This window comes from Xenopus tropicalis, chromosome 2 (assembly GCF_000004195.4).
Source record: "Xenopus tropicalis strain Nigerian chromosome 2, UCB_Xtro_10.0, whole genome shotgun sequence".
NCBI classification, from domain to species: domain Eukaryota; kingdom Metazoa; phylum Chordata; class Amphibia; order Anura; family Pipidae; genus Xenopus; species Xenopus tropicalis.
In genome coordinates this window covers 141977221-142003817 of record NC_030678.2, presented here as the reverse complement: position 1 = coordinate 142003817, position 26597 = coordinate 141977221, and the positions used below count along the sequence as shown (strand labels likewise).

Genomic DNA, 26597 nt, shown 5'->3' with positions numbered 1-26597 from the left:
TCCAGTAACATATGAGACACACAACCAATACAAATCATAGGATCTCGTATTCTCCGACCTCAACATTAAGCACAGGGGTCAAAATAATACAGGCAGCATTAACTTTCAAAATAATACAGGCAGCAGTAAACTGAGAACTTCCTATTGCTTTTTATTTTTTAGCTTGTTTAACATTTTTAGGCCTCTTACAAATTTGTCAATTGAATTGCTCTCTGATTTATGGGGTTATGGACAAACAGGCGAGTTGTCAGAATGGCAGACTGGAAGATGAATGGGAGAGGGTCAGAACAGAAAGACAAGTCATAAAAGATAATGACATTTACAGATTTAGCATCACAGCCCATAAACCACATACCTCTTTAAATTACGGTGTGAATAGGGGCACACGTTTATTTTTACAGCAGATTGCATCGCTATAAGGTACTTTTATGTTTAAGAGACCTTTATTTGATCACATTTTTTTTTTTTTATTCCTATTGTGAATGAGTCTTGTGAAGGAAAACTCCTTTTTAAACAGTTTCCTGCAATGGTTCCCTGCCCAGTTAGTTTCCTACCAGTGCAGTGTGCCAGCCTGCCTCCCGGGCTGTCCAGGGTAGGGACTGACATTATTATGTCACTAAACACCAGCTGTAAGACTGCATTTTTACATGCCCATTTACATAAAATGTATTATGACATGGTGCAGTTGGTGCCCATTATACCACTTATAAGCAGTTTAATTGTCTAGGTTTATGTTACACTGAGAGCGCAGATTATAATGGTGCATATAATGGATACAGGGCACAGCATTCATTTCAGTGGGAAAATTGGGTTTGGCTGTGTATACCAAATGCTCAGTTGAGCTCACCAGGGACAATCAAACTATAAACAAGATATAGTGTATAATTAAAATATCATTATGTAATGTACAGATTTGTAGCTATGGCAGTTCTTGAGGTAAGTCTTGGAGGGAAAATACTTGGAACCAGCGACATATAACTATAAAAAGAGACAGATCCTATATTGCTGGAGAAGGAATATGGGCCCACTGGGGATTACCAGCCTCCATATGATTCTGAAAAATATCTTACTTAAAATATTTAGGGGGTTCCTAAAATAATTTTGCTGTGGAGCCCAGTACCTTCTAGGTGCACCACTTCTTGTTAATGTCTTCAACCAAAGCCTGCAGGAAGCATATTCTATTGTTAACATCTACATCTTACCGAGGTGCAGTCCTCAAGAGGGGTTGAATAATACTGGTTGATGATAAAATACAGTTTATTCACCATTTTAGGTTGGGTGCTGGATATGTGGAGCCAATGAGGAGCCTGCTTAATAATGTTAGATATGGGCTGTTTGAATTAAATGCATTTGGGGGTACAGGTATGTGATCTGTTATCCGGAACCCCGTTATCCAGAAATTCTGTCTCCCATAAACTCCATTTTAATAAAATAATGCAGATTTTTAAAATGTATTATTACAGAGAAAAAGAAAATCAAACAGAACCTTGTATTTGATCCCAACTAAGATATACTTAATCCTTATTGGGTGCAAAATAATCCTATTGGGTTTAATTAATGTTTTATTGATTTGTTTGTAAACTTAAGATATGGGAATCCAAATTATGGGAAGGCCCCTTATCTGTAATACCCTTGGTCCCGAGCATTCTGGATAATGGGTCCTATACCTGTATAATGAATTATGGGGATAGAGGGACAGGTATAGGACCCGTTATCCAGAATGCTCGGCACCAAGGGTATTCTGGATAAGGGGTCTTTCCGTAAAAAAGGAAATCATTTTTAAAAATTCGAATTATTTGATGAAAATGGAGTTTATGGGAGACAGGCTTTCTGTAATTCGGATCTTTCTGGATAACGGTTTTCTGGATAATGGATCCCATACCTGTATTTGGCTGGATATGTGTTTTCAGTTGTGTGATAAATCTTCACTGTATTCCAATTAGCTAACTGTGTGCAATCTGTATCCTCCAGCACTGATGACCAATTTGCATTCAAGTCAGTTTCTTTGTTATCAGAGCAGCTTCCTGTTTTTAAGAACAGAAAAATGAACATGATCCAGAGGCTTGTTACATAACAGGCACATTTTAATCGCGATTATCTTCATTTATTGTTCTGTAAACAAGCAGTGTAGCATTAGGTCAGGTCTTATCGTGAATACAACAATGTCCTTTATTTATAAATAATGTGACACCATCCTCAACGTGGGTGCTGCTGTTGGAAAATACATGTTAGCTGTATAGCAGCTCCCACAAAGATAAATACATTATATTAAGCAGTGAAATTATGATTTGCTCAGTCATTATTCTATGATGTATTCTATGTTAAAGGAAAACTGCACAATATATAAGCACTACTTTTTTCCAGAGTATATTTTCCTTTTAATTACATGTAACTGATTACATGTAGCGCCATATTTAACATCTAAACATTAAACCAATACTGCCGTGTTCCTATCATTTTAGTGTTTGGTAAGACTACTGGCAGATATGTAGCTTTTCAAGTGATATGCGGCATTTACATGGCAGGATCCAGGGCACTTGACAGTGGTTTCTATTGACTTTAAATAGAGGGTAATTTCTAGAATAATGTCTCCAGAAAACGTTTAGAGGCAGAATGCTAGAATTCACCCAGTCTTTCATTGCCCATACTACTAATGAAGCAGCATTAACTGTCCCTAAGCCACCCTAGTCCTGCAGTGCCTACTTTATGGGCCAGTGTAAGCCTGGGGGCAGATCTATACTTCTATAGAATAGAATTAACATTAACAGAACTGAAGCCTATAGATGCATCATGTTGTCCCCAGACCAACGATAGAGACAGAACCAACTCTACCGTCTCAGACAACTTAAGAATGGTAGGAGTCCTCCCTAGGCTGGGATGCTTCAATAGGCTGGGGCACTGTTTAAACTTACAGACACATTACTGTCAATTACTTTAAATAATACCATTATAATGTATGTAAGTCTGTGTATCACTGTGGGTTCATGATAGTAAGAAGCAGCCATACATTAGTGACTGTGTAGATTACATCCCCAGTTCTTGTGTTTTTCTGTAACCGCACAGATGTTTGCTACTTGCATAGCAGTGAATTCCTTCTTCTTTTTTCTTCCTGTTTTTGTTTGCGCATAGAACAGAAATGGTGCAGCGTTCAGCATCTTCCATAAAAAGTAACCATAATCTTAATTATTGATGGCAAAGCAGATATATGCATTATAAATTGGAACACGGCATCACTGCAAAACCTCCAGACACTATTAAAACCAGCCCTCACTACAGTGGAGTTGTTTTTTCCCATCTAGCTAGACTGCAAGAGGATTAAGCTGGCCATACACGTGGCGATCTCACGATGTTTCGTACGACCGTCGGTCGCACGAAACATCGTCAGATCCGCCACACACCATTCAGGGCTGAATCGGCAGGTAAGGAGGTAGAAACAATAGGATTTCTACCTCCTTCTGCCGATTCAGCTCTGAAGGGAGAATTTTGGTCAGGCGCCTTCTATGGCGCCCGATCAAAATTTTCTAACTTGGCCGATCGGCGAGCCGACCGATTTCAGCAGCTTCCTGCGATATCGGTCGGCTCGCTGACATGCCATACACGCACCGATTATCGTACGAAACGAGGTTTCGTACGATAATATCGGTGCGTGTATGGCCACCTTTAGTGAGTATTTTCCTCCACAGGCAGCAGAGCTGGGAGAGTTCTGATTGTGTAGTTGCCCATCCAGATTTATGGCAGGCTGTGAAGCCTTTTACTTTGTCAGTTACAACTTCCAAGGCCCCCCCCAGAGGAATCTAGAGAAAAAAGGAGGAGAATATACAGTGTGTAACTTTTTTAAATCTAGCAAGAGTATACCATTTGGTGCCCGAAACAAGAAAATTCAGTAAAAGGGGTTTTAAAATATATAAATTTTTTTTCTTTAAAGAAGGCAAAAACTGGCAAGAGAAGTGATAATTTATCAAAGCTGGTGAGATACTGGTTGATTTATTTGCAATCTAAGTGTCTTTTGAGCAGTAGACATTTCCGGTTCATAATTTTGCCTACCCTTTATGATTTGATTACAGTATCTATTAGGAAAGCACATTTGTTTATGGAATAAAATCCTCCAAAAAGGAGGCACGTGAGCAACCAAACATTAGAAAACACCTTTGTAAGGAAGTCTGTGTAAATCAGTGTAAAGGAACCGTGTAATCGCCAGAATATACCTCCTGCAATAAGCATATACTGACAGTGTGATGCCCCTACCAGATAATATCTAGTGAGAGTGAGAAACTTATTTGGTGCCATCATCCTAAGGCTATGGGCACCCAAGGTGTTTTCTCCACCTGTGTAGTAAAGCAGAAAGGCTGATCTGTTCCATTGTAAGGCTAAAGGTGGCCATACACGTTAAGATCTGCTCGTTTGGCGAGATCGGTCTAAGGTAGTGCTGGGCGGTATGACCAAAAATTTATATCACGGTATTTTTCAAAATTATATCGGTATCACGGTATTTGACGGTATTTTTTTTTCCCCATGCATGATTAGGTGACCACCCCAAACACCCGCCACCCGCACCCCCCCCGCCACCCCAAACACCCCCCCATCCGCACGCAGCCCCCCCACCCCCCCATCCGCACGCACCCCCCACCCCAAACCACCCCCCCATCCGCACGACCCCCCCACCCCAAACATCCGCCCCTTCCGCACACACCCCCCACCCCACCCCAAACACCCCCCCATCCGCACACACCCCCCCACCCCACCCCAAAACACCCCCCCATCCGCACACCCCCATCCGCACACACCCCCCCACCCCACCCCAAACACCCCCCCATCCCCTCACACCCCATCCGCACACACCCCCCCCCACCCCACCCCACCCCAAACACAACCCCATCCCCTTCACATAAGTATAACCCACCCACCCCCACCCCCACCCCAAACACCCCCCCCATCCCTTCACATAAATAACACCCCCATCCCCTTCACATAAATAACACCCCCCATCACCTTCACATAAATAACAACCCCCCCATCCCCTTCACATAAATAACACCCCCATCACCTTCACATAAATAACACCCCCCCATCCCCTTCACATAAAATATAATTACTGGCCAGGCACCCCCCGACAGCTCACATTGGTATCCGACTCTGAATGCGTCCTAGCGATGGCGCTTTTGTAGAGTGTGCGCGCTGACGTCACGTGCGCGCTGACGTCACGCGCGCACCCGGAAGTATTCACGCACACCGGTATGGGGGTATGTAGAAAATTCATATCGGTTTCAAAAAAAAAACCAGTGATCGGTTTTTACCGGTATACCGCCCAGCACTAGTCTAAGGGACCGATATCGGCAGCTGCAATCGGCCAGTGTATGACCATCTTTATTATTTATTAGAGTGTATAAGACAACATCCTTTGCTTTTGTTTTCTAACATGTAGGTGATGTTTACATTTAATTGCTGATTGGTTGCTATGGGCAACATGACTGGTGATGGTTGCTTGCACGCTATAATAAATATGCCCCTTAATGCAAGGCTGGTTAATCTGAAGTTCTTTTGAAACGTGCTGGGGTGTTGGCTATTGGTAATTTGTCATACAGTAATCTTTCTTCCTCAGGTCTGTGGCACATTTATTATTATTTTGGGGCGATGAAAAACGATGAGATTAATCTCCTCTGCCAGTAATCTCATTGAATGCTTTCCTACCACCGAGAATGTAAATCGCTAATCGGAAAGCCAAAGTGACACATATGTTTTCCTAAGTCGCTCAAACTTGCCTCGCAAGGAATGCTTGAATGCTTTCCTATAGGCAAGAATGTAAATTACTGGTAGGAAAGCATTTAAGGACATTAGTCCCCACCCATGGAGGAGATTATTCACAGGGCAACTCTCCTCATGTGTCATCTCCCTTAGGTGCTTTGAACACTGTGCTCCCCCCTCACGGACAGTAGAATTTTCCCACCTTTCAGATCACACTAGAACACAGTAATACCTCAAGCCGTTAAAAATTGTGGTCTGAGCAGGAGCAGTTGCAACTTAGTGGTTATTATTGTGTGCTCAGTATTATTGGAAATGCAGAGGCTACAATGGAAAAGAAACCCTGTTTGCACAAGTTAGTAATTATCCCAGTGTGACTGTGGTTCTTGCTGTCCGGGGGTTGATAGCACAGCAGTCCTGTGGCTTGTCCCGCTGTTTTTGGTAAGATATTTAGCGTCATTTCATGCAGGTTTAGCTCCTGGAAGCTGCTTGTTTTCCCTGTTGAGATGGATGAGGATTAGTATAACTGCCCCCTCATATTTCAATTAATGGAGTAAAATACTGTAAAAAAGATTGATTTTCCTGTTTAGTAACAGCCTCTGTATAGTATGGGCCAACACAGTGAATGCAAACCCTGCTAACTAACAAAGGGCAACTTTGTCCATACCGTGTGTTAACAAGCTGCTGCCTTTGTATCTTTGGGATAGACCTTTTATGATCTAATGATTTCTATGTAAAATTATATTTTCTGCTTATTTACTATTTTACTGTGAAACCGTAATGGCAGCAAATTCCCTTCTCTTGAAAGCAAGATAACGGCAGCTTTAGGGACTGTGTTGGCTTACTGGATTCAACAACCAGCAGAATTCTTTCTCTTTTTTTGTGCGCTAAAAAAAACACCACCAATTGTTCAGCTTGGTGTGTGCGGCGTTAATGAATGTAGGGCTGATGGGCATGTGTATATGTCCCATCAACTGGCCGTGTTGCATGTATAATTGCTGTGTTTACAATTCATTCTCTTCCCTTATTCTCCTGGCAGACTCATCGGGGCAGAGGCTCATGCCATACTGCACTCTGACACCGTATCTGAAAGCCAGATTGGATAGCCATCTGCCTGCTAAATGCTAGATGGTAGCTCAGCCAGCTCTGCTCCCCTCTCTCCCAATAAATTATGCATGCTTAGTGTAAGCTTTGACAAGTGAGTTAAGATTCCCTCCCTTTTTCCCCCTTTTGCAGTTTAAATAATTAAAGGATTCAGACAGATCGAAAGCTATTATTTGCTCCTGTAATAATGTCTAAAAAAAAAGGCATGTCCTGCCCAGCACACGTGAGATCACGGGTTGGGTCATGTACACTGCTGGGAAGGGACTGAGGGTTATAATTCAATATTATCCTCTAGTCGAGCACAATAACTAATCCAGGAACATATAATTACATTTCTCCTACCAGAGCAGAGGGAATCAGTAGGCTTTTGATTTGCTCATTTATTTGCTGGTGTAGATTAGTGGATTGATTTAAATGTTGCCAGTTACAGTGATTGATGTGGAACGTGAGAACCACAACAATGGTAGATGGAGCAATAGAACAGATGGTTGAAAGACAAGGAAATGGTTCAGGAAACGATAAAAAAAGATGTTCTTGGAGTCTGATTATATTCTCATAGAGTTAAACTTATCTGAAAATGAAACTGACTTCTGTTCTTAGTAGTTATTCCCAGTCCTAAACTGAATCCTGAAAACATTCATTTGGCCCTATCTGCCAGGCCATTATGGGTTCTTCTACTTGGGTAATCTATAATTGTGCATATGGGATTAAAGTAATAAAAGGCACTAAGGTTGCCCAGGTGCCCTAACCCATAGCAACCAAATCAGCAGGAAGAATTTACTGGTCATCTATTTAAAAGCAAATAGTGCAGATTTATGTCCTACCTCACACAACCTTCTTGTGATTCCAAATTATCCAGTAAGAATGAAAAAAAAAGCACTATGTTTGCCCAGGTTCAGTAACCTACAGCAACCAATAAAATTTATGCAATTCTGTTGGCCAATAGATTCCCAGTAGCCTTAATCTCCATGGGCAGCAAAGGCAGATTGCATTTAAGTTGACTTTTTGCAGCTGTTAAGGTGGCCATACACGGGCAGATTTGAACTGTGGGCTTGGGTACTTCAGACCGTTTTGGCAGCTTATCTGCCCATATATCGGGCGCCTACAGGCCTACCTGAATGACATCTGCCCTAAAATTCACCAGATATTGTTGGCCAGGTTTGATTTTTGTTATCAAAACGGGGACCACATGAGCTCATTGATGCGGTCCTCGCTCCGACGGGTTCCTGACGTTGTAATTTGATCATTTGGCCCACCTTAGGTGGAAAGTTCCGCTCATATGGCCACTTTGCCAAATGAGCTGATCTTTTAGCGTATGGGTCACCTTTAGTGTTTGAAGCTTTGTTTTTCCACCTTTCAGTATCATACGCATAATAAAGCCTCCCCATGTAATACAGGCCTAAAAAGCCACAGTAATTTTTGAGGGAAATTTCAGTAAACTAGGTTCCTATGTAAGTTTAGTCTGTTTGCCTGGCCATGTACTGTGTCTGTTAAAAGCTGACTTCTGGGTGCTTACCCATACCGTGCTGCAGAGCTGGCAGCACTTGGCACTTTTCACTGTAGGATGTCGGCCAATCCCCATTTGACTGACAGGTGGGCAGCTAAGACCTGACAGGGAACTTCAGTTCATCTTTCCTTGTATAACAGCAAAGCTATGATATGCTCCTTCTGCTGTGCTTTTTATGCAAATAAACTATGTTCATAATAATTTAGTAGTATGTACCGTTAGATAATCCATTTTAAGAATTAAGGGTCGCCTACTGGGAACATACCATTTACGGTGCACACAAACAAACCAAGGGCGCACATACATGTTAGGTCACATCAGCCAATGAATGAACAAGTTCTCCCTTACCCTCACATTTCTTCCTGTTACAGTTAGAGCTTCATTGTTTCCTGGCATTGCTGAGGGAACACATACAGCATCACAAAATGGTGGCTCAAGGGAAAAGTTAAAGGACAGTATTTACTGATAGTTTATAGCATGTTAAGTAACTTATCAAAGAATCTTGTAAAAAAAAGTATCTGTTGGTTAAGTATTCATCCTGGGGGAATAGTTCTCCTTCATAGACTCCTGCCACCCAACCAACACCACACGTGGATGTAGTGACCATAGTTTTTTCTTGCCTCTCTCCCATATGGTCAGTCCCTCCCCTGTTTTGTGGCATGTTATTATCCTTGTATCCACACACACAGCTCTGGCACACACATGTACGTTATGTAAATGCAGTTAATTGGCATGATTAATTAGAACTGTGCACTTTTTGTCCCTGTAATTAAACCAATAGTCATCCCTGGAACTTAGGGCTGGAGTTATATTTGCATACCTTTTTATATTATATAAGTGTTCTGGGATGGTTGTATAAATTACTCTGTAGTCCACAGGTGGTTTGTGGGAAGGGACAATTCCAACGTAAACTGTCAGAATAAAATATCTGTTCTTAGCCATTAGTCATGTGGTCCCCTCACTTGCCTCTAAATCTGACACAAATAAACTTCGGCATTAAATAACTTCCTGCTGTGAGTGTAGTTTGAGAGTCCGTATGCAGTAGTAGAACAGAGTCCAGGCTAATGTCACACAGGGTGCTTTCTCTCACCAGAAGCTGGTGACACTGTGTTATGTGCTGCATATGTTTCCTGATCGTGTCTTCCCATGCTGCTTACAAGTGGTTTACCTTAATTGCTCCTTGCACAGAATCATGTACATTCTAGTAGATGGTTTGACAGCAATGCAGGCACCGCAGGGCACAAATTATAAACCGGAACCTCTAATTGAGCTTGGTCCCCACCTTTTTCCCCTTGAGCACACAACACTTGCAGACCATAAAATGTTGGGGCTATTGACCTCCCTACAGAATGGACTCTATACCTTAAGTAGCCATACTCGTCATCCGTTTTCACACTGATTCTGCATCTTATTTACCTGTATATCTGGCCTTCCGATGGGCTTGCCCAACTGATATCTGGCTTAAAATCGGTCAGATGTTGATTGGGCAGGCTTGATTTTGCCATCAGATTGAAGGCCTCATCCGCTCATTGATGCAATCCTCGATCCTCTGGCTCCTGTCTCCTTCATTGTAATATGATCATTTGGCCCTAGGTATTGCTCGCCTCAGGTGGGCATATTGGGGGAAAGATCCACTTGTTTGACATCCTCCAAAACAAGTGGATCTTATAGTATATGGCCAACTTTAGGCCCTTCAGCATGTTAAAGCACTCCTGGACAGATGAGCCATGCATCTGGGCAGAATAGTAGGAACAGATAAAGTTTATATTTGTCTAGAAAATTGCTGGAAGGGAAACATGGCCAATATTTTCTTGGCATAGCAATGTTCACGGTATATGCTGTCGGATAATCTGAGCAGTTCTATTTTTATGTGAATCTGTTCCAATTTAATACTGGTAATCCATGTGGGATTAGTTTAAAATGACTCTCAAATCCAGTGGTAATCCAGTGGTAATTTTTCCTTTGCTCATTTGAAGGAGTTGCAACACCAAAATGGTTTCTTTTCCATAAAAGAAAATCTAACTCTATGCAACTTTCCAATATACATTATTTAACAGTGTTCAATTATTTCAGATTTTAGATGCATTAAATTAAAGAGAATTTGAATGTAGTTTTCTAAAAGGAAAATAATTTTGTACTATTAGATAATCTTGGATATAGTGTTATGGGTGTATAATGAAAGCTTGACTAGGCTATTATTATTTATTGGCAGCGAATCACATTGTAGTGGTGTAGCTTGTGTTTTAAAGGCTACAGGAGCAGGTACTAATATCTTTATTTTAAGGCTATTGATTAAATATGAAGAGGTGAACATAATTTTAAATTTTTTTAAGCCCTGACATCTCTGAGATGGTTAATGACGTGCCATACATGAGTTGCCATTTTGTTTTAGACTGCCTTATGGGGTGTGGTTTGACATCAGTGGTGCTGTAACATAGAGATACCCAAACCATGCCAGTATAGTTTTGTTCTGTACTAAGCCCAATTCATCAGGAACATTTTAGGATCTATAATGGTCCTTTTACCCTTTAGCATCAACTGCATTCATGTAGGAAATCTGAGACTCTGCAACTTGCACATTTATGTGCAGACAGAAGCTCTTTGTCTTTAAGTTGAAAGTGAAAATGCCATGATCTTCGTAGCAAAGTAAATACAAAGCTGTTCTGTTATATGTCCAGATACCTCACATTTCAAGCATAGAGCTGGTATTTTGTCCGCGAGGCAGTCTCCTTTGACTGGTTTCCATTGGTTACGGATCGAAAGAATATTATGTTTAGACTGCCCTCTGGTGGTTGTGATGTTAAGGAACATCCATAGAGAAGACACAGAATTGAATTTGAGTTTGTAGTGTTTTATATGTGTGTGTTATTATGATACAAATCTAATAATAGAAAGTACTCTTAGCTCTATGGTGAATAAAACAATACAAATTATAAGAGTCTCAATAGAACCTCACCTAACCTGATGGCAAAAAAAGGAAATTATTGAGAAAATTCAAACACCAGTCTGTTGGCATTTTGGTAGATTTTAAATGTGAAACAACAGGGACTAATCTGGCAGTTATCCAGTCAGTGGGCCTTTGGGTCAGTTATTAACACTGACCCCTTTGTATTGTCTGATTGCTCATAGAAGCAAAAGAGCTATGGTTCCACTTGTTTCTGCATTTGCTGCTCCACCATCTGCATTCCTAAAAGCAGCAAATACTTTCTAAAGATACCCGTACCCCCAAGCAAACCACCTGCCAAACTGTCCCTCTAAATCAGACAGTTTAGTGTTTCAGATGGTCGTTCAACAGGCAATTAATTGTTACTACATTGCAGTTTACAGGGACGTTAGGCCATAAACTATTTCCTTTAGTACCAATACACTTCATTTAGCAACTATTCAAAATTTCAAATTTGTGTGTCTTTGTGGCATCACTCATCGAGCCAAGTAATCTGACTGGCCCTCGTTTCTCTTTCAGGACTGGTGTCCAAATCCTCCCCAAAGAAGCCTCGAAGTCGAAGCATATTTAAGGCGCTTTTCTGTTGCCTCAGTGCACAGAATGTCAGCCGGCCAGCGGGCTCCATTGAGCCACCGATACCGAAGGAGGAGACGAACGCAACCCCAAAGGTAAATCAGAGTTAAGCACAGCGCATTACAGGATTCTATTACCTGCCCAGTGTTTGGTGTCATTTAAACATTTTCACTCAGATCCAATTACTAACACTGCCATCCGGTTCCGTTATATTTGGTCTTTTTATTTATTTTCTGGTAACAGATTATTGCTTTCCTATGTCTGTCCCTCATTGTTTCAATGTTGTCATTTAACAACTGTCATCTTGAAAAGCAGGTTGTCATTAAAAGTTCCTCTGAATGGCCTAAGAATCCTGTGATCCAGGGCAAAGAGAACCTATTCTGCGTTAAGAGGCTGATCCATGTTTTCATTTAGGCTGCGCTAGAATTTGTGTTTTATGGGAAATCATAGAAAGGTCAACTTTTCTGCCATGGTTTTCATAAAGTAATTATTGCGTGAAACATCAGCCCAAGTTTCAGCAGTTTGTGCCTTTCCCTTGGTCTGTTAAAAACCATGGCATCTAAAGTGCCTGATGTACCTTTGCCTTTGGTAATTTGGTGTTTTGGGTTCAGTACCAACTACATAGTTTGTACTTTATTATATAAACTAGGGATTGCCTACCTGCATGCTGGGAGGAGAGTGGGTTGGGGGGTGATGGTGGTTGATAAACAATACTATAGAATACACGATAGTTTTTTACTATAGTTTTTACTCCCAAAGTGTTAAACAGTGCATTTAACCAATACCTATAAAATACTGGTATTGAATCCCTCTTTTTTGGAAGAATATATCCATATTTGTTACAATTAGATTGATCCATAACGAATCAATCCAATTTGTTTAGAATTAATATTGTGGTAATAACTTCAATTGATCTTTATTGATTGTCTGGATGTTGATCATTCAGTAACAAGTATTGAAATTTCTACTCCACAATATTGATCTTCACACAATATAAAGACATCACACACAGTGTGCAGCAATTTAAATTGAAATTATTGCACCATGACAATTTATGGAGAGTACACAAATTCCAGCAACTCACTTTGCAAGCACAGGATGTACAAAAGATTGTTTTTGTGCACATGAGAAAAATCTGCCTGAAGTACCCAGACAAATAGGGAATGTACTGTGCAAACATGGAGGAAGGGGCTGTATTTTACTTGCTTTTGCACCAAGCATGAAAGTCTAGAGTTTGATGCCTCTTCTGCCATAAACTGTAGCTTCATCCCAATTTATTGGGCAACTTCTTAGCCAAGCGTGTGCACTGTTGGTGTCTATTGCCTGTTTGCTCCAGCTCTTGCTTTTGTGTGTTTGCTCCTACTTACCCTACTACTTGTTTGCTCCAGAGCCTTTGATTTTGTGTGTTTGCTCCAGCTTTCCCTATTGCCTCTTTGCTCCAGCTCTTCCTATTTTGCGAGTTAATTGTAGTTCTGTGTGTTAGTAATCCAAACCAGCTCGTTAGTTTGATTTAGGTCTCCCTGTATTTCTATATCACATCTGCTCCTCCTATTGCTGCTTTGTTCCAGCCCACTTCACTGCATAAAACTAAAGGCAATAAAAGCAGATTTCTGATATTCTTCATCTAACAGTCATTCCAGCATTCCTCTCTTGTCCTGTGAGGCAAGCTTGACCCTGTCTTGCTGAATATATGTAACATCTAAGAGTCTGTCTTCTCTTTTTTCAGTCGGATTTACTCCAGTGTCTTCAGTATCAGTTTTACCAGGTATGTGTTCCCTGAGTGCCAGCTTATATCTAGCTTTTAATAAAGATTTTGTAATAACCTAATTGCTGCACAACATGTGCAAATAAATAAATTCTACCCCAAAAAAGCTCTTTCATGCTTCCTCTGTACAGTTGTGCTTTGCCTTGGATGCATTTTTTTGTGATCACCTATATGGCTTTTATCATTTTATGTACAGAACTGTATTTTATCCTTTTATCTGTATGGGATCTTACACCCATGGCTCCTCAGTTGCTGAAATGTACTGTATTTCCCAATCAACTGACTACAAGGAATGCTGCAAAGTATGGCTTCCCAAGTTCTTATTCCTAACTGGCTATGTGTTACTGCACCTTAGACTGTAGGCTTCCCTGTATTTATGCTGTATAACAGGGGATTACGGTACTAGAATAACAATTTGCTACTCATGTGTTTTCAGTCTCCTAACTGTGGCTGCTAGAAGCATTTAATGCACTCTTGTAATAAGCAAGAAATAAAAATACTCACCTTGGCTAAATGCTAGTCATTGCTAGTAAGGCATATTGATATCAAAGGTACAAGGGGAAGAGTGTCTAATTACCTGGCTTCCCATAAAAGGGCAACAGTGAATATATAACTCCTTTCTGTTTATGTGCAGGCTGGAAACTTTTTGTGGCATAATGCACTGATGTCTCTCAGTTTCCTTGGGCAATACAGTAGTATATTTTATTTATTCTGCAGTTAATACCCCATGTGTTGGGCACCTTAAATGTGCAATACATCGGGCCTCCTTAATAAATTAATACTTTCCATAACAGAGGTGTCATTCTGAGCTGCATTATATGTGCCACTGTGCCAAGCACATAGCCTCTAAACCATGGGTCCCCAACCACCATTGCTGGGCCGGGTGCTGTATATTACTGGGCCGGTTCCCGGCTGGTGTTACTCATTACATTTCTTACTCGTCCTACTGTGGCAACTACATACTGTAGGCAATGTCGCACAGAGGTAATTGCCCTGCTCCCCCTTCCCCGGTCCTTGGAAAAATTTTCTTGACCATGGTGCAAAAAAGTTTGGGGACCACTGCTCTAAACTGCGTTAGAAATATTACACATGCCCTTCATTTGAGAAACCAGATTCCTAGTGATATATTCCTTTGAATGACTTGACATTTAATCAGGGCATAGCTATAGTTTATCACAAGGGGAGGAAGCAAGCGTCAGACAGGTTGCATTAGGAGGAGACAGGATAAAATTACAACTATAATGTCATTTTAATTGACCAGTTGTGTTTGTCTGATGAAAACATTGACATATTTTTTTCCCACTAACACTTTTATGAAGGTGTTAGTGAGGCCACTCAGTCTAGCCTGAAGTTTTCTTGTACTGAGTCTGCCTGATAAAATAATTATACAATTATAATTCAATCTGAATAAGTCATGGCCTTGAGGTGGAAAATGGGCTGCTATGCTCCAGTTATTGCAGTAGTCAGAATATCAGCCTGCTGTCTGTAGCACACGTTTTGTTGTCTGCTGCTCCCATCTGGTAAAAAACAGCAGTGGACAAAACACACTTCTGTCTGTCATCACTGCTAAAACTGTTAAGTGTAGAGCTCCCTGTCCAACCCATACGATGCATTACACAGGGTTCGTTATATGCAACAGCATTAGCTATGATGACAGGGGTGCTTTGCTTGCTGTTGTTTTCAGCCAGATGGCAGCAGCAGGCTAAATAGCCCTTAAGCAACTGGTTTGACTGTAGTTATAATGTGCAAAGGCATATGTATGATATCGAAGCTAGAATGGTTATCCCTGTGTACTAAGTACAATTCAACAGTACAAATGTGTAGTTTAAAGTGTCCTTCTGTGAGAAAAAACCCAGTATTACGACTCCTATACTATGTGCTTCTGGGTGTGCATGGACATCTGAAACCTGGAGTATAATAATATCAGTGTAAGATTCGATCAAGTACTGGCACTGTTTCTCAAGAGTTTCTGCTGCCTCTTCAGAAATCTCCCCTAAAAGCAATAAAGAACAAAGCACCGTACCATAGAGGAAGGTTGGGTCCCCAAAACAGCACTGGAGGGCCACAGGTTGAACATCTATTAATACAACTGTAAAAACAAATGAAATAGTTATTAGAAATAAAATGTAATATGTTTGAGGCTGATAGCTCAGAGCTGTCTGTGGGCTGTTTTCTCCATTTCCAGTGTAAATGCAGGCAGCCTCCAAAAGTAGTTGTGTTAATGTGGCATGATCCAAATTGAGTGCAGTCACACCATTGCCTGTACTGAATGCATTCCTCATCTTTTGCCCCTGAAATCACATCCCCAGTCTACTCTCATTTCTGTGTGTAATCTGTGCATAATTCATGAAACTCCAGCGAGAACTTTCTGAAATGCACCTTCACCAATAAGCTTCTTCCACCTGCACTTTTAATGCTTCAGCCAGTGGAACCGAAGAGGTGGCTCAGCCAGCTGAGACTCCTGCCTGGAAGCATCAATGTGACCTGCAGGTTGTAGGATCTAATCCCGGCTAGCTCTGCTCACTCTTTCATCCTTTCAAGGTAGATAAAATGAATGAGGATGGATGATCGCTGATGTCTTTGTAAAGTAATTTTATCACTGAGGATGAAATAGAAGTACAAACATAATTGTCTGTTTGTATGTCTGTGTATTAGTTGAGACTTGAGCACTCCCTTTTCCTTGCCCTCCCAATGGTAAATCCAAGTTTAATTGGAAAATCTTGTTTCATTTTCTTTGTACATGCCATTAAAAGAAACATGCACAAAATGGTATAAGGTTTGTAGAGACCAATTATGACATTTGATGTCTGGATTTTGTTGGAGGGTAAAACAATGGTGCTGCCATTTCTGAGAGACGCGTATTTCAGTGGTCATTGCTCAGTACAGCTAAGCAAGCATTCTACTATTTTACATAAACCCATGATTACTGGAGGCCACTACTTCACATGTTCCTCATCAGAGCAACAGTACTGTAATACAGATACATAAGCTTTTTTTTTGGAAAACCTATAGTGCTAATATAGTGCTAATATGTTGGAAAATAAAATTTCCTATTTTCCTACTCAGGTCAGACTTGCAAGGCTAGGACTTCCCTGTCAGCTCATCCTCATATCCCTTTTATAGCTAAAGCCCTTCACTAAAGGCGGTCATACACAGGCAGATTTCAGCTGCCGATTTGGATCCTTCATACTGATTTGGTAGCTTATCTGCCCATTACATGACCGATATCTGGCCTAAAATTGGTCCTTGTATGGCCACCTTAAGACCTTAAAACAAATAAGCAGAGAAATGCTCTTCATTTACAAAGCAAAAGATGGCTAATACATATTTATAAGCTTTCATTTGATGGAACAGTTTAATAAGAGAAAACGTTGACTTGAAATTGATTTTCTTCTTCTTATTATTATTATAGGCTTTCAATGTTGGAAAGAAAGAAATAAAGAAAGAGAAATAGGCTAAAGTCATGGTGATGTGCACTGTGACTATACCATTTGCTCCTGTTTTGGAGTGAACAGGTGCTATTGTTCCTACTGCTTTACCTGTGGGCAAAGGGCTGGCAGGTGGGCAGTGTTACATTTCACCCACATTGAGAATGTGCCTGAGCACGTGCACCCAGCAGGGCTTTAGTACAGTTCACGCTCACCTTTGGCTTGTCTTCAATAGCAGCCTGCCGTTGAAGAAGCAGTCCACACTTTGATGATAAAGTTGCAGTGTAACTTCACCATTTCACAACTTTCTACCAGTGTTTAACTTGTAGCGTTGTTATGAATATAAACATAACTCCTCACCAATGCCACCGCTTACCCAATTAATTTTAATATTTGTTTATTAAAGGGCATGTTCATACCTTTGCTTGTCTTATTCTTTTGCACCGGACTCTATAGGAAAGGTGTATAGCACTGCCACCCTGCAGTCTTCCATGCCCCCAGTGTAGTACTACAGATGCTGCCATATTGGTTGCTCTGAAATAATCTCATGTGAAGTCCATTGAATGTCAATTTAACCAAGTCAAATTGTCATGAAACATGGTAGGACGCTTGCTTTGTTTTCAAAACAATAACTCTCACACAGTATACTCATAGCATAACAAATTTAGACTAACTATATATAACAAGCACAAGTCATTTTTAGTTATAGTTATCTTTTAAAGTTACAGTCTTTAATAATTTAACCCTTGTCTCCTTTATATTTTACAAAAGTAAAGCTGTCCTCTCAGCACAGCCCATGTAACCCAATTAAAGTTAATTTAAACTTATGGTTAAGCCGGTTTTTGATGCATGTTTTATATGTGTAGTAGGAATGGCATGCACACTAGTATGGGGCATATTTATAAAGCTGTGTAAAAAGTGCTGTTAGAATACCCTCCATACCAGCTGTGCCACAGCATGTGAAATTGCTCTTAGTTAAAAGGCTGTGCCATCAATGGAAAATTTGTGACTTAAAAAAGTGTGGCCAGATTCTGCCTAGTGACTTTTTACAAACCTTTATAAATATGGCCTTTTTTGTGTGTGTGTATAATATATATATCAGGGGTCTCAAACTCGCGGCCCGCGGGCCATTTGCGGCCCTCGTTACAATATTTTGTGGCCCGCACCAACGCCTTCTCAAAAGCAATGAATGGATCGCGATTTTTATTGCGATTCAAGGGATAATGCAAGGCACGGCGGGCGGGAGCTGCTGATTGCGGAAATGACGTTATGCCATCATAACAGTTATTATGGGAAGACGTTCTGTGTGCACAATTAGCTGCTAAGGAGCTAATTGTGCACACAGAACGTCTTCCCATAATAACTGTTATGATGGCATAACGTCATTTCCGCAATCAGCAGCTCCCGCCCGCCGTGCCTTGCATTATCCCTTGAAAGCCAATTTTTTGTGAAATCCCTTATGCGGCCCAGCCTCATCCTGACTTTGCCTCCTGCGGCCCCCAGGTAAATTGAGTTTGAGCCCCCTGATATATATATATATATATATATATATATATATATATATATATATATATATATATATATATATGGGTGTCTCACTCATACTTGTTGCTTTTCCTACTGTTCTTTTAGCTTCAACTCCCCTAACCCCTAGATAGCAGAAGCCTGGAGGGCTGTGACCGTCATCAGGCTTTATAGAACCTGTACTCCTGTACATTTATATTGGGTAGTACTGCATATAATGTTTAGTGCAATTCAATGAAACACAAGATAATTCTTTCAAATCCACGGTTTGGTCTCAACACTGGAAATAATATATGTTTTCCCCCTCTTTAGATTCCAGGTACCTCTTTGCTACCTGAGGTAGCACCGAAAGACAAAGAAAAAATATGCATGGTGATCGACTTGGATGAGACCCTGGTTCACAGCTCATTCAAGGTAAGTGCTGAATAAAGTTTAAAGGAGGGCTACAACTTCATTTAAGAATGATATAAATGGTACATTAATGGTAAATAAATGGTACAAGGCTGATTAGTAAATCAGATTCACGTTATATGGAAGTATGAAAACCATTGTATTTTGCCTAAAGGTTAATAAGCAGCAGGTATCATTGGCTCCAGGGACAAATATAATCTCAATTTTTGCTGCTTATCCAGAATACTTGGGACCTGGTGTTTTACAGATAACGGCTCTTTATGTAATTTGGATCTCATACTGAAAAATCTTTTAAACATTAATGAAACCAAGCAGGCTTGTTTTGCCTCCTATAAGGATTCATTATATCTTAGTTGGGATCAAGTACAAGGTACATTACATTAGATTACATTACATTAACATTTATTTATAACGCGCCAACATATTCCGCAGCGCTGTACAATAAGTGGGTTACATACATTGGACATACAGAGTAACATATAAAGCAATCAATAACCGATACAAGAGGTGAAGAGGGCCCTGCCCAAAAGAGCTTACAATCTACAAGGAACCATTTTAATTTTACAGATAAAGAAGGAAATCATTTTTAAAATGAAGAGATGGCCTTCCCATAATTTGGAGCTTTCTGTATAACAGGTTTCCAGATAACGGATCCCATAACTACAAACTATTTTTGTTTGTTACCAGCATTTATATGCCACTGATAACCTAGAATTAGAATTGTTCTTATTAATACACTGCGATAGCTGCTGTGGTTATCCTGTGTCTAACATGAAACATCAGCTGCATGAATAACCCCAGTTTTTCTTTGCTTTAGCCCATCAGCAATGCAGATTTCATAGTTCCAGTGGAGATAGAGGGAACAACACACCAGGTGAGTACAATATCCAGATTTCTTCTAATGACAGCTTTGTTCTTGGAAGCTTTATGTTCTAGAGCAGTTGGACCCAAATACCTAACCCTAACTGCCCAGCTAATTTGTTCTATGTCCCTTTAAATCAGTTTTTTTTATTCCCTTAACATCTGCTTAAAACTTTGTCTCTAATCAGTAGGTACTCAATAAAAGACTTACTGTGCTGTTGCTGAGCAGATATTGCATATGCTCTTCACAGGGATCTCTCTATGGCTCGAAATTTGGAGGATAAGAGTGTTAAAAGCTGTATATATTCTATGTGATAACCATGTATTTTTCTCCTCTATAATAAGCATTTTATATTTTTTTGACATTGGAAGAAATGGCTGCTGCCTGGTTCAAGTAATCCAGGATAGGCTGTTTCCTCAAAGCACGGCCTACTCTTGATTACTTGTTTCAGGAAGTAGCTCATGTTACATCAGCGTCCTGACATTATTGTGATTTATATTGTAATGAATTCATTTTATTTTTGAATATTATGATATGCTAGTAGAAGTTATTTGACATGTCAATGCACATTGATTTTTTGGGAGTCTCCATATAAACCCCCACCCTCTTCACCTGGTCTCCCACAGTAACAGCACAGTCACCTACTCCCAGTAAAGGGGGCCATAAATGGGCAGGTTAAAGCTGCCAATTTGGGTCCTTCCTGACTGACCTTCCCGACTGATATCTGGCCACAAATCGGCTAGAAGTCCATTGGGCAGGCTTTATTTTTCTGTCAGATCAAGGACCACATTTGCTCATCAATGGGGTCCTTGCACCAACTTCTCATATCCCCTTCATTGTAATGTGATCGTTTGACACTAGGGCCAAATGATCGAATTCGCATGATATCACCCACCCAAGGTTGGCATATCGGGAAAGATCTTACCATGTATAGGCACCTTAAAAGGCATATATTGCTGTTCTTGGATTTTAGAACCCACTGACAGCTCACAGGAAGCTTTGTCACAGTCACACAAAACCCCCCTTTCCTTTTTTTTTCGCTAAGAAGGCACAATAAAAACATGAATTATTCTGTTTTATATGAATTTGCATAGACTAATGTATTCCTTAACCCAATGGGACCAACTTTTCTGCACATGAACTGGATGGTTTGTTGCAAACTGCAAGTCAGTCATTGCTGTATCAATATGAACTCGACCAAGTTACATAGTGAGACCAGTACCTCTATCTAAAAGCAATTTCTTATGCTTTCCCTTTCATAATCCCACAGGTGTATGTTCTAAAGAGGCCTTATGTGGATGAGTTCCTGGAGAGAATGGGACAACTGTATGAATGTGTGCTATTCACTGCCAGTTTGGCTAAGGTACTGCATCTACTGACTACATATATGTATATAATAAATAAAGTGAATAATGTACCCCTTTTTGTAAAATATAAAGATAAGTCAATGAGGAGTTCCATGACCATATGAAGGCAGTGCTTTTCTACAGGTCGTGGAACGTCAAGGTCACTTTTAATATCTTGTATTTTACAACTGGGATACATAATTTATTATAATACATAAGTTTCAGTGAATCATGTGACAGGGATGACATCACTAAGCATCAATTCTAACTGATTACATCACTAAGGATATAATATACAGGATGTCCAAGGTACATACTATCACCTTTGCCATCAGAATTTATGCGAAGATTTGCATTTATAAATCAAAGATTTGACTCTTGTTTGTGTAGATGTAACTTACTTATGTACAGGGTATGTTTTGCTATTTTAGCAGGTATAAAAAAAAAAATACAGGTCCTTTTTTTTGAGATAGGAATTTTGGGTTTTCATGAGCTGTATGCCACAATCATCAATATTAAAACAATAAAAGGCATGAACTACTTCAGTTGTGTGTAATGAATCTAAAATATATGAAGGGCTAATGTTTATCAGTACATTACAGAAAATAATGAACTTTATCACAATATGCTAATTTTTTTAGAAGGACCTGTACAATAGTGTAACTTTACAAACACAACATCAGTCAGCTATTGTTTACTTCCAGGGCTTCAGCAATTATACAGTTGGTTTCATTAATGGAAGTGTAAGCTATATTTGTTGTTTGGTTTTTCCTGTATAAGAACCATCCGTCTTAGGGAGGTGGCACACGTTGAGATTAGTTGCCCGCGATAAATCTTCACTATTGTGGGTGACTAATCTCCCCGACATGCCATCCCACCAGCAAGAATGTAAATCACCTGTTAGATGGCATACGTGTTGCTTCGGTTTCCCAAAGTCGTCAGAATTGCCTTGCTAGGAAACTTCAGGTGACTAAAAATCAGAAGCGATGCGCATGCCAACTCACCTGCGATTTACATTCTTGCCGGTGGGGTGGCATGTTGGGGGGAGTAATTGCCCGCAATAATGAAGATTTATCATGGGCGACTAATCTCCCCGTGTGCCACTGCCCTTAGGCTACTGAGCTGTTCATTGACATGCCAGTTCTTTACAGAAACACATTGTTGTCTCCCTAGTATGCTGACCCAGTGACAGACCTTCTAGACAAGTCAGGAGTCTTCCGCTCACGGCTTTTTAGGGAAGCCTGTGTGTTCCACCAGGGCTGCTACGTAAAGGACCTTAGTCGCCTGGGGAGAGATCTGAAGAAAACAGTTATTTTGGACAACTCCCCTGCATCCTACATCTTCCATCCAGAAAATGCAGTAAGTGAACCATACTTAATTAGCTTATGTTTAACTGCTGATTTCTAATCTGCAATAACAACAGGCTCAGTCAGAGCTCTGCTACCTTGTCACAGGGAAGATCCTTTGTTAATACCTGTCTGCATCAGACTGATGCAAAATAATTGCTGATTGGATGCTATCGGTTACTATACAGGGGCATGTATAACCCCTGTGGCTTTTAGTTGTAAGTTTATGGCTGTGACTGTGCAGCTTGACTAAAGTTGCAAGGCACCTTGCTACTGTTACATCCAACTGTGTAATTTCCAGCACCCGTAATTCCTGTTTTTTCCATTACAACTGGCCACTTGTATAAGATCAACAAATACTTGGATCCTTGAATGATTCCGGCATTCAGGCTGTTAGCCACATCATATTGATCTGATCATATGACACCTGCACCAAATATTGGATTTTAATAGGGTCCTATTCAGACCAGTCAGGTCAGTTCCTTGATCTTGGCATGTAAAGCCTTCAAGAGCAAGGGCGAGTATGAAGCAGCATAATGGACAGAAGAGCTAACTTTTTGGCACTGGACAGAGGCACAGGATCCAGGACAAGGCGGAATGGGATTGGGACAAACAGAATGGGTAGATGAGAGAGTGAAGAATAAAGGGATAAAGCTGCATACTTAACATTTAGTAAAAAATATAAATCCATGCATGAGGTGTGTTTGGAAAAGATGTGAAGAGCACACTTCAGGCTTCAAGTTGCCATTTTATTTCTAAACAGTGTTTGTCTGTTCCATTAATATTATGTCTGATAAATGTCTGTTCCATTAATATTATGTTTTCATAGCATTAATAAGACAATTTTTATTTTTTCCAGGTCCCGGTGCAGTCTTGGTTTGATGACATGTCTGACACAGAGCTTCTGAGCCTAATCCCAATCTTCGAAGAGCTCAGTTACTCAGAGGACATTTATACAAGTCTTGGGCAGCTGAAGGCCCATTGAGCTGTCTATACTGCCTTCCCTTTTAAAGGAACTTTTTATAACTTTTAATATTCTTAGGTTTTTTTTCATTGTTTTCCAAATACTTCTCACAGTGCCTTTGGCCTCAGGTGAAGAGGAACCAAAAGTGGAGTTTGTGACGTGTCCGAGTGGGCGTTTCTCACAAACTTGGAGCAGTAGCCTATGAGCAAGAGAGCTGCTAGCTTTCCTGTACCAAGCATAGCGTCATGGCTCAGTCCTAATAGCCAGCGTGTTGAGTGGCATGTTGGCCACAAAAGCAGGGATACATATAAATGCCATTACTTTGGTGCACTGTTAGGGAAAGTGTCCTTTTTATATGATAGTGGTACCATGTACCTAACTTATAGTTATGCTGGAGTCTGGTGGCTTTTGGCAATATCATTTAATTGGTCTTAATGTACCATATATTTGTACAGCCTTCCTGTATGGATGCAGAGCCATGCAGCTGATCCATATAACACACTGGTACTTCTGATATAGTGCATTACTAAGGACGAGTGTGCCTGAAAGCCTGGTGTGTTTTGGAAAGTGTAGGGTTCTAGGAAAGATCTTGAGAGGTGTATGACCAAAGGTAGGTGTTTTCCAAGAGTCTCTAAGAAAATGTAGGTGCTATAATCGGTAGTTTTGTTTGGAATTTGATGTCTTACACATCTGCATTCACTGCATTCAAGCACTAGCTGTCATCACCTGATAAATTATTCACTCAACCCTCGGAACAACTGATGGTTTTCAGAGGTGCCTTATTGGTGTTTTGGAGTCTTCCTTATGTAGTAGGGAGATGATTTAGATGATTTTCCTAATTTTGAACCTTTCACTTGAAAGTAGCTTTACTGAAAACCCATCTGGTCCAGCGAGACCTACGGCACATCACTTTTCTGGCACACAGCAGGGAGTTGGGGGCTTCTCTATCTGGTTCTGAAGCTCTAGACAAAAGGTTCTCCATTGACTTTCAGTACAGCTCTCTATATTAGAAATGCTGGAGGCTGGCGTGTTTTACAGGGATTGCTAATTTAGCCTTAGCTTCCTGTGCAACCGCAAAACATTCCCTTGTGTTCTCACTAGACACCTTTTACATTTTGTTTTGTATTTAACAAAAAAGCCAAAGGGATAAGTATTAAACGTTCTTACCCCACTTTCTAATTAATGACTTGAAGAGAAAATCATCTGCAGTTTTGATTTGTTCTAATTTTTATGTTTTTATTGAAATTGGTGATTTGCTACCTAAATTCTTGAATGCAACTGTTCTCTTAAGCTGGCCATACTCTTGCCTAAATTGGCTTCCAACTCAACCACTTATTGGTCCATGAATGGGGTGACAATGATGCTTGCCTGACCTACAACTGCTCAGGTATTGGCTAGATATCCTTTGGGCAGGTTTAAGAGTCCCTTTGGGTGTGGACCTATTGAGGTCCTTTCCTGACAGACCTTTATAGGCCCCATTTGAGATGTGATATTTTTTTATGGAGGCCAAACAGTTGGAACAGTCCGGTTTGACCTACCACCAGGGTGGCCAAATCGAGCAAAAACCCACTCACAAAACAAGTGGATCTTTCTGTGTATGACCAGCTTTACTTGGTAGTAGAAAGGGCATTACAAACATTCAGACTATAGTATATTTTAAGGATGTCCATTATCTGACTCTGCAAATCCCAACAAGCCCAGTAGCTGAGGGGCAGAGGTGTTTCATCCTGATCCTGATCCATGTAGCTGTGCCAGATCAGCACGTTATAACACACACGGGTACCACAAAAACTAACCTTGGCTTCTGCATTCTCTGCCATCATTGCATCACAGAGTTTGGTCAGGTAATACACCATGCCTTGCCTTCTTTGATTCTTTCAGCAGAAGAGCACACAAAACTGAGTTTTTGTTATTGAAATATCTACTGTGTTATAACTTCTACTAATTCCACCCTGCTTGATCCATGCAGTGTTCATCTCCAGGCAGTACATTGCTGCATGCTCAGGCACTCTAGGATTCCTAGGCTTCCGCTGGACTGTTACAAAATGGACCTCAGGGGAAATGCAGTATCCATCCTGAATGGAATGATTGCACATTTGCTGTCTAGGCCTCTTCAAATTAACACTCCTAGAACTTTTATTTTTCTTCTGTACCTTTGTCAGGTGAAAATGAACATTCCTGTGTGTCCTTGATTTTTATCAGAATGCGAGGGCCGTGTCTTTCTTGGACAGCGGCCCATAAAAGGTGTTCGATTTTGTGGAGATTGAAGAATGAAAGGGCTTTCAGCACATTGCTGTGTTAAAAAAAAAAGTTTCCCAGTACAAAAGGGGTTAATCATTATGGTGTGTAATCTCTGTCACAGAGCATGCAATAAAAGTATATTTTTATGCCCTAAATTGCGTTTTGTTTTAAAATTACACAAATGTTTATTGGCTTTCTTTATAGGAGTCCTGCTATTGGGCCAATAACATTCAGGATACACTCACTCTGCAGGTAATTGGGTTTAACTTGGGCTGCACAGACCTAGTCTTTGGCTGAATGTATCAATTAAATGATTCCTTAAATGAAAATTAAGCATCATTTAATATATAATAAAATATCTGGTTGCTGTTGGACAATATAAAAACAGAGGTAATAGTGTGCCTGTCTAATAACTACCAATCAATTACATTTTTATTTTTAAACAACAGCCCAGTAAATGGTACCTGTCTAGAGAGAGAGAATATAAAAGGGGGTGTAAAACGTGGAAATGTAATTACCATTTAACGTAGTATCTGTCCATTTCTGCACTTCTGTCTCAGTGTAGCAGCATTGCTTGTTTCATCACTGGTCTGTTAATCAGCTTGCTGCTGCTACATTGTCAGAATAAGTCAGAACCACCAGATTTAGAAAAGAGAAAGCCAAAGAAACACACAGTGAATCATTAAAAAAAAGGCAATGTCTACAATGGCCAAGTGTAATATAAATGCAAGTGTCATACAACATACAACAATTTATCTATGTTCCAATGTAGACATCAATAGGAGTTGTCCTATCAAAATATATACATTTTGACGGTTTAATTTGATTGAGTTTTTTTATATT

General features: G+C 40.3%; 1 protein-coding gene and 1 non-coding gene across 3 annotated transcripts in view; both read left to right on the top strand.

Annotated features, from left to right (window-relative positions):
- ctdsp2 (CTD small phosphatase 2) overlaps positions 1 to 25909 on the top strand; it is a 35283-nt gene extending 9374 nt beyond the window's left edge. For both annotated transcript variants that reach the window (XM_012956751.3, NM_001006792.1), the window contains 7 exon segments: positions 11814 to 11962; positions 13594 to 13632; positions 18897 to 18998; positions 19813 to 19869; positions 21128 to 21220; positions 22377 to 22562; positions 23409 to 25909. In XM_012956751.3, the coding sequence (XP_012812205.1) occupies positions 11814 to 11962; positions 13594 to 13632; positions 18897 to 18998; positions 19813 to 19869; positions 21128 to 21220; positions 22377 to 22562; positions 23409 to 23534 (752 nt within the window). In that variant the 3' untranslated portion in view covers positions 23535 to 25909.
- On the top strand, positions 20233 to 20317 carry mir26-1 (microRNA mir-26-1). The gene has a single exon (NR_049551.1). It is a non-coding gene; the product is annotated as a microRNA mir-26-1 (primary transcript).
- Positions 25910 to 26597: the final 688 nt, after the last annotated feature.